Source organism: Sarcophilus harrisii, chromosome 2 (assembly GCF_902635505.1).
Source record: "Sarcophilus harrisii chromosome 2, mSarHar1.11, whole genome shotgun sequence".
Classification (NCBI taxonomy): Eukaryota; Metazoa; Chordata; class Mammalia; order Dasyuromorphia; family Dasyuridae; genus Sarcophilus; species Sarcophilus harrisii.
Genome location: NC_045427.1, coordinates 644298604 through 644314076, shown reverse-complemented (window position 1 = coordinate 644314076; position 15473 = coordinate 644298604). Strand labels below are relative to the sequence as shown.

The 15473-nt window shown below is 39.5% G+C and overlaps 1 protein-coding gene across 1 annotated transcript in view; it reads right to left on the bottom strand.

Annotated features, from left to right (window-relative positions):
* IPMK (inositol polyphosphate multikinase) overlaps window positions 1-15473 on the bottom strand; it is a 71059-nt gene that overhangs the window by 28709 nt on the left and 26877 nt on the right. The window contains exons 2-3 of the mRNA XM_031956963.1: window positions 14801-14886; window positions 2455-2551 (exon numbers count right to left, since the gene is read on the bottom strand). Of these exons, the coding sequence (XP_031812823.1) occupies window positions 2455-2551; window positions 14801-14886 (183 nt within the window). The remainder of the gene's footprint in view (window positions 1-2454; window positions 2552-14800; window positions 14887-15473) is intronic.

The following is a 15473-nucleotide window of genomic DNA, read 5'->3' as shown; positions in this document are numbered from 1 at the left end:
ACCAGGGCAAAGGAAACCTAGAGGGCCTCTATAAAGCACTCATCCTGGACACTGTTTCACACTTTTTAGTTATTATCACGTCTCACATTATAGCTTACAATGAACTGACATTCTGCTAAAATTCCCAGTTGTATACATACTTGCCAGTTAAAAATGATAATAACTGCTTTTGTATATGCTCTAAGGTTTGCAATGTGCTTTACATAACGTATATTTCAATTCTCACAACAACCCTGTGGTGTAAATTTTATCATCAAATCTATTTTACAGAGGAGGAAGCTGAGACTAAGACCAATCTTGCTGGTAACTGACTGAAGCAAAATTTGAATTCAGGTTTTTGTCCCACATCCAAACCTAGCACACTATTCATGCTACCTGTCTCTCCTTTGCCTTTAATGTGTTCTTTTTTAAAAAATCCAAATAGCTGACTGAGTCAGTCCACATTTTGTTAAAGTTTTTAAAGAATCCCAATTCTGCCATTTAGGATATTCACTGGCCCTCTCAAACATCACAAGCTCAACACTCTGAAAAAGATAGTTATCAAAAACATTCAGGAGATACATGCTATATTAATGTCCTAGGAGACAACTAAAAGTAATGAGATGTGACTGATATGATAACAGATGGATTTGGAATTGTTTAAATGAGTGATGCCAAAGGACAGTCATTAAGTGGATGAGGTTAAACTGAAGAGAAATCTTGAAGAGTGCTCCAGGGATCCATTCTTGGCACTGTGTTGGTCAACAGATGGAGATCTAAAAAGATGGATCAAGGGTATACCTAATAGAGGTCACAGTCCAAATGGACTTTGTTTCCCTTCCCTCCAGATGAGAAGTTGATTATTTAAAATGATTATTGAAAACAATTCCTTTTTTCCCTCCTCATCTTACTCACTCCATGATATCCAATCCAATCCACTTTCCCAACTCTTTGTCATTTCTAGCTTCACAGGCCTTCATCACCTCTCACATGGACTATGGGAATATTCTTACTGACCTCTTCTCACTCCAAAACATCTCCTCAGCTGCCAAGCTAATTATCATGTCACTCAATGGTCTCTAGTGGCCCCTGGGAACAAATAATGCATTTAAATCTCTCCCAATCAGGCTGGAGTCTCCTTATACAGTAGACCTTATTCCACCCAAAATACTCTATTGCAAACCAAGTATGGTAGCCTCCTAGAATACCTTTCCCTTTGGCTTTCTTTAAGACTCAGCTCAAAGCTATTTTATGTGATAAGCACCCCACTCCCAGTCCACAAGCTGATAATATCTCCCCCTTTCGGATTACCTCCCATCTCCTCTACAGATAAGTCCTCTCACCAATCCTAGTGCAATTTGATGCTATTAAAGCTTATCATCTCTAGCATCTACATACCGAGTCAGTTAAGCATATTGTCTCCCCCATCAGAATGCACACTTCAGGAGGCAGGAGCGGCTTTTCTAAACACAATGTATCTACCCTGAAGTGCTGCCAAAAATTCACCCCTCCCTTAATTATAATGCAATAAAGTATTTCCTTTATCCATAAGGCACCTTTTTGTTTTACTCTAAAATAGTAACAATAGCATCACATTTGCTCACAATGTTGCCCTGGACAATTATTCTGAAAAAGCCAGATTGGGTGGCAAGCTAAAGGAGGAGGAAATCATGTTGATGACTACTAATCTAACAAAATACTCTGTAACAGGGCATTTTATTACTATTGTAAACATGACTCATCCCAAGTTACAAAGTAATGACTTACTTGCTTTAGTTATAAAACTATTCTTCCATTAGGTAATCCTTTTTCACAAGAAACAATATGTACTTGGTTCTTTCTAGGGCAGATACATAGTTGAATCCAAGGGCAACGTGGACATGTTTTTGTCAATGGTTAACTTCAGAAAAGAATCCCCTAGCCCACTCATTTTTCTCTCCACTCCAGGTGCCTAACCTCCAAGCCCTGTTTCTGTTCAGTATTATTGGGGACCAAGCAGGTATCCATGGGCTCTCAGCCTTGTAATTGTAATTGTAATTGTAATTGTAATACCCTAAAGAATATCATACACACAGTGCTTCTTGTGAAAATAATTCTCAGAAGGAAGACTAGGAAGTACATTAAACTAAGAATTTCTAGATTCTTAGGCAATTCTGCTTGAAGGCAGGGAACAGCAGTGGTCATGGAAAGTGAATGAGTAAATCTGGAATGAGTAGCCAGTATATGCCCTTGAGTTCAATTATTAGAAAATTGATCATTTGTTTTTATGTATGTCACTGAAGAAATTTTAAATAAAACAGTAAAAACTCGTTATTAAATCAAATTTTGACTGAGGAAAGGAGTAAGTTTACTATTAAAGTTCCTTCTTTTCCAATTGTTCTCAGGTTTGATTTCAATTCCATACTAATTCCAAAAGTTATTTTTAGCAATCAGAAATAGAATAAAAAAAAAAAAGAAAAAGAAAAAATACATTACCATTTGGTGCAGTAGGTGGTGACCAGATGCCATAATATTTTGGCAAATATTTCCGTAGCTCTAGGAGAACATTGTCCCCACAATCAGCAGCATAAACCTAGAAAACAATAAGAAAAAAATACCATTTTTATCTTGCTTTCTAATAGATCAAGACCACCATTTAGCCCAAAAGAATAAGGTCATATACCCATAATTCCTTGCCAGCCTTGCTTGTCAGAGATAGCTGCTGTCTTAATTTATGAGTAACCAGCCCAGTGTGGAACAGTATTAGGATTGGAGTCACAGGGGAGAGTCCAACCCCCAGCTCTTTCTGTGGAAAGTCAAGTAAGTCCCTAAACCTATCTGCTCCTTAATTTAGGCAAATGTAAAACAGGGGAGCTGACTGAAGAGTCCCTTTTGACTCTCCTTCAGTGATCCATTTATCCACTCAAGTCAGTCGAAGTCTAATTATTCCTCATCAAATTCCTTGCTAATCACAATTAATTGGCTAATCAATCAAATTACATTTGGACAACAAGAATATCCAAAAATATGAAAAATGAATTTCATTTTTCAAATTTATTTTAAAAGCTCTGTTTGGAAAGGTGTTAGAACTTTTTTTTTAATCTAAGTAGAACAAATCTTAATTGCCTCTAAACTAGGAGAATTAGTATACCATCAACAGTCAAGTCTCATTTTTAAATTATTTTAATTTAATTATTAATTTAAATTATTAATTTAAAAAACCTATTCATTAGTGCTTGAAAATCCAATTGATTCTCAATTAAATTCTGCACTGGTCCCTCCCAAACGAATATAGCATGCAGTAGAAATGACAAATTGAACTTCCCAGCTCATTTTGTCTATCAGCTATCAGCCTCCTGGTTTCCCTACCTCTTACCTCTCAGCTTTCTCTATCCCACAATTCTTGTCAGCCTACCCATGTCACAACCCATTGAATGAATTACCAACTACTAATTAAAGTCTGCACCCTCTGACTACAGGAAGCCCTCTCAGTCGCCCCAAGCCCACAGAACTAGAGCCTCTCTCCCCCGCTGCCAGCCTAAAAGGCTCATCCTTTTCTGGAAGCCATTAAAATCCATCTTTTACCTTCATAGTTTAACCCAGGACCTTGCCCTCTGCACAAATATTGGCTGGAATGCTGACAGCCAGCTCCAAGTCCTCTCTCCCTCCTCATATTGTTCTAGAACAAGCTGTTGAGATCTCCGCCGCACAGACAAGGCATTTGACCGGCTTGACGCACACCCATTGGGAGCCAGGTCACATTACCAGCTGGGTAGGGCCATCTCTAGAATGCTTCTCTGGCACCCACTGGCTGAGTGAGCCTGAAGAAAGTCACTTAACATTCTGCTTGCCTCAATTTTCTGCTCTCTAAAAGAGATACAATAAATAACAGCATCTCCTTCTCAGGGCTTGTGGTGAGGATGGAATAAGATAATCCTTGGAAAGCGCTTGGCAAACCTTCCAAATTCCCTGCAGGCAGGGAAGGTGAGATTGTGTTCCTTGTCTTTATGCCCAATCCCCAGTACAATATCTGAGCCCCAGCAGCTCCCTTCACAAATGCTTGTTATAAAAAACACAATTATGACTTCCATGGGTTTGCAACATAAGAGAGATGATAAACACCCAGAAAGAAGTTCTCTTCATTAGGTTCCTGGCAATATCCCCTGCCAAACAAGGTTCTAAGGGAATGTTAAGAGTGACAGGAAAGAGCAGAGCTACTTCTGAAGATCCAATAGAGGGGCACAGAAACTTGGGAGAAGTATGGCTCTGAGTCCATGAACCTGGGGCCAAATCCTGAATCAATAGGCACTTAGCCAGGCACTGTGCTAGGCCCCTTGGAAAAAATGCCATGTTCTAATTGAGTTTATCTAACTGTTGCATTATATCCAACATCTCCAAAACCCCAATTTCTTTTGGAAATTTTTTTTTGCGTTCAAATTCCATTAATATGGTGATAAAATTGCTTTCCATTTATTTTCAAAACAAAATATGTTGAAGCCAATGTGTATCATACAATTACAACACAGATAAAAATCTTTTCACGTGAACAAGAACACACGCTCTCCAAGAGACCCAATCACATTCAACGTCATAGCAATTTCACCAGCCGAGGTTTCTTCTAAGCCACAGCGTCCCAGAAGCCATCGCTTCTATCGCTGAAAGACTTGCTACTACTAAGCCAAGTCTGAGCAAATTAGTTACAACCTCATTTCAAAATAAAAAGGACAAGCTAAGAGGCATCATGGTGTGGCAGAAGTCACTGGTGGCTGCCTTTCTGACTCAGACTCAAGATGACCTGAGTTCTAATCCCAACTCTGACACTGATTCTCCAAGCCTGTTTTCTCATCCAGCTCTGTCTGCTATCCCTGACCAGAAGATCACATGAGCGAGTGCCTGGAACGTGCTTCCCAAACCTTCAAGCACCACGGAAATGGGAGATGTTCTGGAAATCAGACCAGATGCAGACATCTTAAGTAGGCACAGGTCCATTAAGCTCTCCATACTCCAGGCTGCACAAGGAGAGTTTCCTCACCTGGGAGGCCCCTATCCCTAAACTAAACATGAAATACTGTACTAGAGTATTACACATATTATTAAAAAAAAATTAAAAATAGAAAAATAAATGTTATAATACTATTAACAATGCCAAAATATTTGCTTTCACTAATTTGTTTTAGTATGAGCAATGCAACTAATAGGTCTTTTTTTTAAGTCTTGAAACTGCTGCCACCATTGCATGTTTTTCTTTGTCCCCTTCCCTTTCTCCTTCCTCCCAGTCTCCTCCTCCTGCATCACTCTCCCCTAATTCCCTCAGCTCCCCCAGGGCCCCAAAACATTCAGATGTGGGCTGTGCTGGGAAAGAATGAAGATGAGAAGCTGAGAAGAGATGAGACCCTTGGCCCTGGCTGAATGCTCAGCCTCCACTGAAGCAGCCAATATCACCACAGTGCTGCAGATGGTTCCCTATCAGCCCTGGGATCAAAGGGAAAGTCCTTGTTTGATTTCCAAAGCTATCACCTTGGCTCCTCTCTCCCTTTCTGGTCTTCTTCCACCTGCTTCCCCAGTTGCCCATCCTTTGTAACACCCAAACTCTGAGCATTCTACAAAAAGGACTCTCCGCTCTTGACTCCAGGCATTTTCTCCAGCTGCCCCCCCTGCCTGGCACACTCTCCCTCCTTTCTCATCTGTACCTCCTGTTTTTCCTAGCTTACTTCAAGTCCCATTCAAAATCCTAAACTTCTGTAAAAAAAAAAAAAAAAAAAAAAAAAAAAAAAACCTTTTCCTGAGACCTCTTAATGCTGCTTAAAGAAGCTTTAAAGAACTAAAGAATGCTTGAAGAAAATGTTAGCTTCTATTCCAATTGGTGAACAAAGAGTGATGGGGTAGACCACTCAATAAGGCTGTGGGCTGAAAGTTTTCAGCCCCACCTGCTGAGAAGATGGCTTAATCGGGAATCTTAGTCACCTCCAGCAAGCTGGACAGAGGGAGATTGCTGTCTGTTTTTTTCCTTGGGTCACCCTGAACTCTAATGGGGTGGGGTAGGAAGGGGGTGTGTAAAGACTGGAATTCAACAAGATTACATTTTGTTTACACTCTCCTAGTTGGAGTGGGTCCTGCCCAAAACAGAGCAGCATGTTCCCAAGAGGAACGAGCTCCTGAAGTAGCACCCATCAGCCATGTGCTTCAGAAACTGATTGGACTACTGGGGCAGTCATTGAGTGAGGAAATTAATAGGAAAAATCTCAATCTTAATTTAATAATTAGTCATTAATATAATTGAAGATGATCATTTCTCGCCTTTATTTATATACTGTCTCCCCTTAAGTCTGAGTTCCTTAAGAGCAAGGGCTGTCCCTGCCTTTCTTTGTATTTTCAATACTTAGCACAGGGTCTGGCACTAAGTACTAAATGACCAAGGAGCTAGGCCCTAAAGGAAGAGGAACAGCTGGATTGCCTTAAGAAAATGGCAAAGCTCCTTTAATAAGCCCAACTTCTCCAAGAAACCACAACCCATCTTTGAACACTCTTCCAATAGCCCCAAAATGTGGACTGCAGCTTTGAAGTACTGACAATGAAGAGTCCCACAGAAGGAAGTAGGCAGGTGCATGTTGCGAACCACATAACTCTGGTCAGGTTATCTGAACAAGGGAAATTATGACATCTTACAAAAAGGACAAGTCACATGATAAGTAAGGGAGGATCGGTAGTCAGACAGCTCAACTAGCACATTCTCAAATTCAGAAGAAAAATGAAGATAGACCCTAACCCAATGGAATGAGCCACAGTGATTGGCAAATGCAGCTGGGATCATAGAATTCAAATCTGTCTTGCTTGAGGGAACACCAAGGTTAACAAGCTCTGAATCTATTAGTTATCAGCTACAAATCTGAAATGACTTCATCAAGTCATTGATAAAAATGCTCCCAGGCAGAATCTATGCTTAGATTCCGAAACACAGAAAATATGTGTTTTTCATAGAAAAAACTATGGACATGTTAGAAGAGCTTTGAAGAAAACAAAAAATTTCAAAATTACAAGCCCCTAATGTTCCACTTAGACTTTTCAATTTCATCTAAGACTCATTGTGCAGAAAACCATTTTCAGATAAAGCCTTAGCCCATATAATCTGCTTTGGGGATTATTTTTTTTTCCTACTTTAGGAATGAGAAGAGCAGACGAAATTCCTCTCAATAGCAACACAACAAATAAAAGGAAAAGTCAAGCCTCACAACAATACAAACTTTCCCTTTATATTTTAATGAGAATGCATTAAACATTATAACAAACTGTTATATAAGCAAAATCAGATTCCCTTATCAAATCCTATTTCAGATGTAAGAAATACTAATTCATGTAAAATACATTCTTAAACCAATGTCATGTGTTTGGCAAATTATCCCTTTCTCTTTTTTATTCTTCAAGAGTTGAGCCTGGATCATTATACACTTCAACAACAATACAATATAAGGATCAATTCTGATAGAAGTGGTTATTTTTGGTAATGAGAGGGTCCAAATCATTTCCAATTGATCAGTAATGAATAGAACCAGCTACACCCAGTGAAAGAATGCTGGGAAATGAGTGTGGACTATAACATAACATTTCCACTCTTTCTGTTATTGTTTGCTTCCATTTTTGTTTTTCTTCTCAGGTTATTTTTACCTTCTTTCTAAATCCGATTTTTCTTGTGCAGCATAAATATGTATACAATTAATGTATTTAACATATACTTTAACATATTTAATATGTATGGAACTGCCTGCCATATCTAGGGGGAAAGGGGAGAGGAAAGGAGGAGAAAAATTGGAATAGAAGTTTTTGCAAGGGTCAATGTTGAAAAATTACCCATGCATATGTTTAGTCAATAAAAAGCTACAATTTAAAAAAAAAAAAAAAAAAGGAGGTCGTCCAAGAGAGGAAGAAAGAATAGACAGACTGGGAAAGGAGGCATAAAAAGATCATTTTGAAAATGCAGCACACCAGAAAAACTTAAAAAAAAAAATTAAGTAAATCGAGGTAGAAACGCTCTATCCTATCCATGACAAACCTGACTACCAAAGGATCTTGGTTCTACAGGTTTTATTATAGCTCAGATCACAATAATAGACTCATCCAAATGCAAATCTGTCTTTCCTCACCAGGATTTGGGCTCAGATCAGAATGTAGACAGATCAGAAATCAAAAACCCAGGCTTCAAGTTTCATTATCTATCCAAACAGCTGTACTGCTAACTCAATCAACCCAAGCTTCAGCATGCTGGATGGTCCCAGGGGAGCGACACAATCCCCCATCCATGCTCCACAACTCTCTCATAACTGATTCCTATGAAAAACTGACTACAACTCCCATCTGCCACCTTGATTACACTCATTTATTAGAACTCATATCCTCCCATCATTTAGTCAGGCAAGAGATCATCAAATCCAGTGATTTAATTTACCGTAAGGAATATCTTTGTTCTGAGTAATAACAATCCAATAGTGTTACACTGAAAAAAAGCCTGAACTAGTCTTTCTCATTTGCAGGCCAAAAATAGAAATGCTGTCCTAAAGAGGCAAGAGATTAGTTCCATAACAAGAGACTGCCCACTCCCACCAACAATATTTTTTTAAAATTTGGCTCTGTGTTCTTTTCACCAGAACAGAGGTCCTGAAGGTACAACCAGAGACTACAGCAGACAGATCATGGGGATGGGATCTCAGGGAGATCTTGTATGATCTTGGATAAGTCGCATACCTTCTGTTTGCTTCAGTTTCCTCATATACAAATAGCACTTGGTGGCAAAGCACATTGCACTGTTCCTGACACATAGTAGGTCCTATTCTCCAAAGGGAATAGCAGTCACAAAAAAACAACCCACAGAAGCAATAAAGTACTAGGGAGCCTGGAGGAGGAGAGGGAGAAATAATAATAGTCAGGCCTGGAAAAAGAAAAGAACACCAGAAAATGCCTTCTAATTACATGATTAATTACTACACAACAAATCATTCTTTAAAAAGTCTGAATTTTTAGGAATGAACAAATAGTAGGAAGTTACTGAATATTTCTGGATAGAAGAGAGGGAGATATGACTGAACTGGTATAGAAAGAAGGCTACTGCGGGAACAGTGGGAAAACAGAAGACCACAGGGAATCTATCTCCCAATAGTTGCAAGATTCAAAGATCCCGCTACAAATTATATTCACACTCTCCAATATAAATCTCGCCCCTGCTGATTGATGTGTATTCTTCATCCAATGATCATTTCTTCTCAAGCTCCAATACAAGCATCTCCAAAGATGAACCTGACTTCTTATTTTATAGGGAGGGGGGAAAAAAAGCTGAACCATCTCCAATGAGCTTCCTTATAAAAACCTTTCAACAACTACAACTGTCCTCTTGCCTCACTCCAGGATTAAGAGGCTCTCATTAACACAAGGAATCCTTCTACATGTGTCCTTAATCTCATCCACCCAAGTCTGCTTTAAAAGCTTACTTCAACTATCATTTTCCATTTGTTACATTTGGGTTCAGAGAATTTGGGGACATCAAGTCTTCCTCCTTGTCTCATCCAGCCTACAGGAACAGCAACCACCATGAGCCCCAACTCTACTGCTGATCAGCATAGTTCTGACCTGCACCAGGATGGAAACATCCTGATCTGGCTTGCCCCTCCTCAGGCCTCTGGATGGCCCCTGCTCGCCAGGGCTCACCAAACTGTACAGAACGTAAGAGATCAGTGAAACAGATTGTCTTTAAATTTCTGGGGGAATAAGGATAAGGATGAGCCCATGAGTTAAGATGAAAATGTTTCATCAGTCTCTATTTTAAGAATAAAAAGGAAGGAATATATTGAGAAGACTCAAACAGCAGTAAGGGGTCTCCTAAGACGCTATTCCATCAATGGATAGTCTAAAAACTCAGCCTCATTTATGACTTTCCCCATCTACACATCTTATCACTCTACTATAGCCAAATCAGAAGGTAAATCTGAGGTAGTCAGGATCAGAAGTCCTCATCTGCAGATAAAAAGATTACTATGTAGGGAACAATGGAAAATTAAGGAGCAAAGAAATCCAATTAGGGAGGGGGCACCAATGAGCTATTCAAGTAGCAGATTCATTGAGTCAAGAATAGGTACAGAGGAAAAATCTCAAAGAAGAAAATGGGGAAGAGATGTAGTCTGGGAGTCACAATAATTTCAAGGAGGTGGCTTAATATCAATAAAACATGAGAGAAGGATGGGTTAGAAATAGCATTTTAAAGGTCAGGATTTGATTCAACAATGATCCATCAAGTACGTGCTGTGTCTGAGCAATGCGTGAAGCACCCGGTTACCAAAAAAAAAAAAAAAAAAAAAGAATAAAAGGCCTTGTCCTCAAGGATCTTGGGATTTGGAAGGGTTTTGTGGAATGTCAACATAGGAAGACAGATAATTAAAGTAACAGCCAAACCTCGATGGGGGGGGGAAGAGTGGGAGAGAGGATGCACAGAAATGGCCCAAGAAAGGCTCATGTAGGAAGTAACAGCCAAACCTCGATGCACTGAGGGGAGTTTGCTCATAAGTGAGAGCTCCCCAAAACCAGTAAACAAACAGGTCCAATTTCTCCTATCCTATTCTATGAGGGACAGCTGAGCCCTGAGGTTAATAAAGAAAGGGAGGAGTCCCATGAAGCAGAACTTGAGGCTTGGTCAAGGTTTTCTGTTGAGGTCTTTGGTGCTCTGTGTATTCAATTCTGGTCAAGCAGGAGGAAAGGCTTTGCTCCTCTTTTCCAGAATGGCTATGCCATAGGAGAGTGTGCCATTCTGATCCTTCCTTTTTTCCAGTGGGCAAGGAAAATGGCTCTTCCACTCTCTAGGTAGCAACAGGGCAGGACCACTAAACTAAAAGAGATCAAGTGGTAGCCCACTGTCATCTTTTTAGGAATCATTATTTCTCTTATTTTTAGAGACAGTATCATAGCAGAGTTTGTCTATAATCAAACACTCCTCATTTTATGGATGGGTAAACTAAGGCTCAAAGGAGTTAAACCACATGCCTAAGAAATCATATTGGTAGTAAGTGGTTATTGTTAAGAATTCTATCTTCTTTTCAGTAGAAAGTAGAAAACCATAAGACTGAAATGCTGTGGACACTGCCTGAAGCAGCCATTAATTTCCATTACTTTTTCTATTATAAGAGAGAGCTTAATGAAAGGGGGTGGGAGAGTGTCAAAGAATGAAGGACATATAATGAAGATGGCCACAAAGAATAGCAAAGTAAAAACAAAAGGCATCAGAAAAAAATTTTAAATCCATTTCTACTAAAAGGAATGATTCTAATTTTATGTTTATGTTTGTGACTAAGCTAAGAATTACCCCACGTGTCTAATAATTCTCATTAAAAGCTTCTCAAGCCAAAATTTACCTTCACTGTTCAGAGTTTAGTTTCTAAAAAAGTCTTCTAAGGTCAACATCTCACCTATCATTTGAATGCTTAATGACTTGTAATATATCTGGGGTATGGCAGACTCGGTAATTCACAGGATGATATATAGCTATAGCATTAGTTAAATTTCCCTGCCTTGTAAACAATGAATTACCAGTAAAAAGGCCTTACAAAATTCCCACTGTTCCATCTGTAATATGTAAAGCATTAGCCACAGCTCTAAGTAACAAAAAGCTCAAGAGAAAAGAAACTGAGTCATATTTCCTTCAAGAATCTTATCTAATTCTAATAGTGCACTGGGAGGCAATGTACAAACCAAGCCCAGATGGACCAGTCACATTGTCAGAGTTACAAGAACAGATGGCCAATCGCCCTCCCAGGTTAGATTTTCTGGAAAGCCCAAATGCCTGCTTAGAGGCCCAAGGGCATGCAGAGCTGATCCTTTTCTAATTTTACCTCTAATGAAGGAAAGTCAATCATAATAGAATAATATGTTAGTATATCTTCAAGTATAGAGAAAGAGCAAATAATAGTGATAGGAAATGAAATAGAGAATACTAAAATCAGTTCTTTCTTCCTTTTCCCCATTTAATTTTTAGGATAAATCTCCAAATGAAAAATACTTTGCAAATTGCTGATAAGAGATTCATAAATAAGCAATAAAACGTGTTCTGTGCCTTGTGGTGTTTTACAAATAATTTTCCAATAGCTAGCTGCTTGTATTAATAATACTTACTGACCAGAGATGATTTCTACATGATTTAAGATTCCCCAAAAGAGGTTCGGTATAAAACCATCAAGTATACATATTGAATCACATCCCCTTCTGACTTATGCTTCAGAGCTGAATTCCAATTAGGAACATATATGCTGAGGCAGGAGATCAGCCTGCTTCCAGCCAATCACATGGGCTAATTTTGTGGATGGTAAAGTCCTCCCTTGCACCTGGCCAGCCATGTATAAACTTGGTACTAAAGGACTCTGGGATTAGGGAAAACAAAGCAATCTCCTTATTGGTCACTACCCAGGAAGAAATGCTGACTCAGTGAATCTGTGTAAAAAGGAATGACCTGCCCTCAGTAACTTCTCTTCTGGGATGCAGATGCAGTAAAATTTTGTTTCTTGAGGAACAAGAAATGGAAGCTCTTCCCCCAACACTGGCCCTATAGCAATTATTCCCACATGGCAGCTATAGAAGAGGATTGCAGCAAGTAATCTTAAACTTGGGTCACTGGCTCTCCTTTCCAAAGTAAAGGTGACAGACAGAAAAGTGATCCTAATCTTGGAGGCAATCCTGTGAATTCAAGCTCTGATTGTAGATCTTGAGTCCCTTGATTACAGCTGAGTGGTGGCAAGGAATTTTTGGTCTTCCCAAAAATGATGTGTACCCAGAAGATATGCCCAATCTTTAATCTGGCTTGCCATAAGATACTGACCTTGAGAGGACTAGTGCATAGAAGGGTGAAACATAAAAACTACTTTATGTTGATGCTTAAATCTCAGCTTTAAAGGAAAATGGAGCTGTAGCCATTCCTGTCATTTGGGTAAGTTTCCTAATGGCAGCGGACACTTTTCTGAATCTATGTCCAGAAACTCCTTTGTGTGGAAAAAAAAAACAGTAATATTCTGCCTGGTTTACACTGGCCTCTGAGTACCTTTCTTTTCCTCACAGGTTTGGGGACAACCTGTCCAGAAGCTTTATAGAACTCTTCCCAAGATATCAGGGGTGTGAGTGTAATGAGCTAAAGAAAGAATGAGTAAAAGGAGGATGTCATTTCCTTTTGGAGGTGAGGCTCCTGACAGCTAGACCTGATCTGGACGTATGATGATATACATGACATACAGACAGACCTCCAATAGAAGGAGTACAGAAACAATGTTTGGTCCACAATTGTGATTGTATCAGTAGAAAAACCTCCCCATCCCAACACTTTCCATGCCGCTAACAGGGAGCCCTTAAGTAACTAATCTGGAAACAGCTGAGGCTCTGTGATCTGCCATGGCCTCATGGCATCTACACATGACTCCACACTGTCCTCCTGCCTCATTCATAATGTCAGAGCAGAATGCTGCCGTGATGCTCACATGAAATCAGACGTGCATAGTGCTTTCCACAAGGGTCCAAATCCCTTCATTTTGAAAATGAGGCCCCTGGGCTCTGAAGAGATTGTGAGGTGTGTGAAGGATGACCCGACAGCAGGGGATTGGATCAGAAACCAGAAAGACCTGGCCTTCCTGGTGCCTCTGAGTCTTCCTACCTTCCTACTCTTCCCCTCTCTTAGCCTCAGTTCCCTCACCTATTTGGTTCCTAGAAGGCTAGATTATTTAACAGGGAATTCCCAAGGTGGGAGTTTCCTCCACTGAAACAATTTAACCACTCCCTCTTAACAATAGAATAAAAAACAGGTGAAATGGCTTCTCCTTGGCTACAGAACTAATATATGTAAAAAGTAAGATGTCAATTCAGGTCTTTTCTGAATCCAAAGCCAGCCCTCCCTTACTCAATGCTGCCTTTCTTCCCAGCATGTAAAAGGGGTTGATAATGTAAGTAAAAGTGCTGGACAAACATAAAGAGCTTTCTAAGCAACAAAGTAGTGCTTATTGCAATTATTATTAAATAACCTATTCAAGGTCATTCATGTTCATTACAGCTAAGTCAATAAATGAAGGATTTATTAAATGTCTACCATGAACCAGGCACTATTGGGCACTAAGGACCAAAAACCAAAACCATTCCCTGTCTTCAAGGGGTTTTACATTCATTCTATCATGCAACCACACATACACAGAAGCATATACAAATAATTCCCTGTCATTCTGGAGAGAGGGCAGAGGGAACACTAAGGTATTCTGCAGGAGATGGTGCTTCAAGTGAGTTAATAAAGAAAACTAGCAATTCTAAAAGACAAGCGAGTAGAAAGTACATTTTCTGGCATGGAGACAGACAACCAGAACAAAACCACAACTCAGACAACCAGAGCTATCCACCTTAGCTGCATGATGAGTCTCATGACTTCTGAGAACCAACTTAACTATATTCAAGAAAATATGTCTCTTAACATCCCACACCATTCTCGGTCCTGCTGTTGGAGAAAAGCACTTTCAGATGAGAGGGATCATGAATTTCAATTGCTTCCCAAATAAAGTAAGAGGAGCAAAGGTGCTCTGAATTCTGCTCACCAAGTTCATTGATGGCATCTCCTGATTCTGGTCCCACAGACCAAACTCCCCTGCTCTCACTTTAGGTGTAAACTAGCTCAATGCTCAATCCCAATCCAGGAGAAGGACTACTTTTCAATTCTACTTGATATGTGACCAAAATAATTGAACTTCTAATAACAAAAGGATCTGAACCATTCTACAAACAGATAAAAGAAGACAAGTGGAAAGATTCCCTCCAAACAACAAAACCCATCCCCTTCAAGGTCTCTTACTGTGCTGTAGAAATCCAGCTCTCTTGGGCCTCGAGGTGGCGGTTGCAACTGTTTCAAGACTGTGCCATCTGGGTGTTGCAGAATGCCTAGGAGGCAAAAGGCAAGGTTGTCAACAGTTTAATACAGATATATTTTGCTTTCATGTAGAGATTTGCTCCTGAAAAAGTAAATGTAACATTTGTATAGCTCTCATTTTCCCTCTCTCCCCAACAATAGTATACATTTGTATTTTTTGCTTTTTGGGGAGGGAAATGTTCAGAACCATGATTTCATCACTGGATGGTACCCATTATGGACACTCCCTCTACCCAAGCACATCAGCAAGAGATCTGTAACTTAAGAGCCACAGATAGTGCCTGAGGAGTTAAAGGAACATATTATTGTCAATTCAACAAGATTTAAATGAAGATCTTCCTCACTCTAGGTCCAGTATTTATTCACTATGCCAAGATTAATGCCTTACCCCAAAATAATTTTATTTACAATATATTTGCAAATTAACCCTCTATTATTAAAAATTTCCTTCGAAATAGCAGTAATCTACAAACTAATTTATAAACAAGAGTATTTGGGAAGTTAGAATTCTTTCCAAAAAAATCAATAAAGGCTGTTTCCCTTATAAAGGCTTGAATATAAAATTTGCAAAGCCCTCACTCACACATCCCATTTGGGT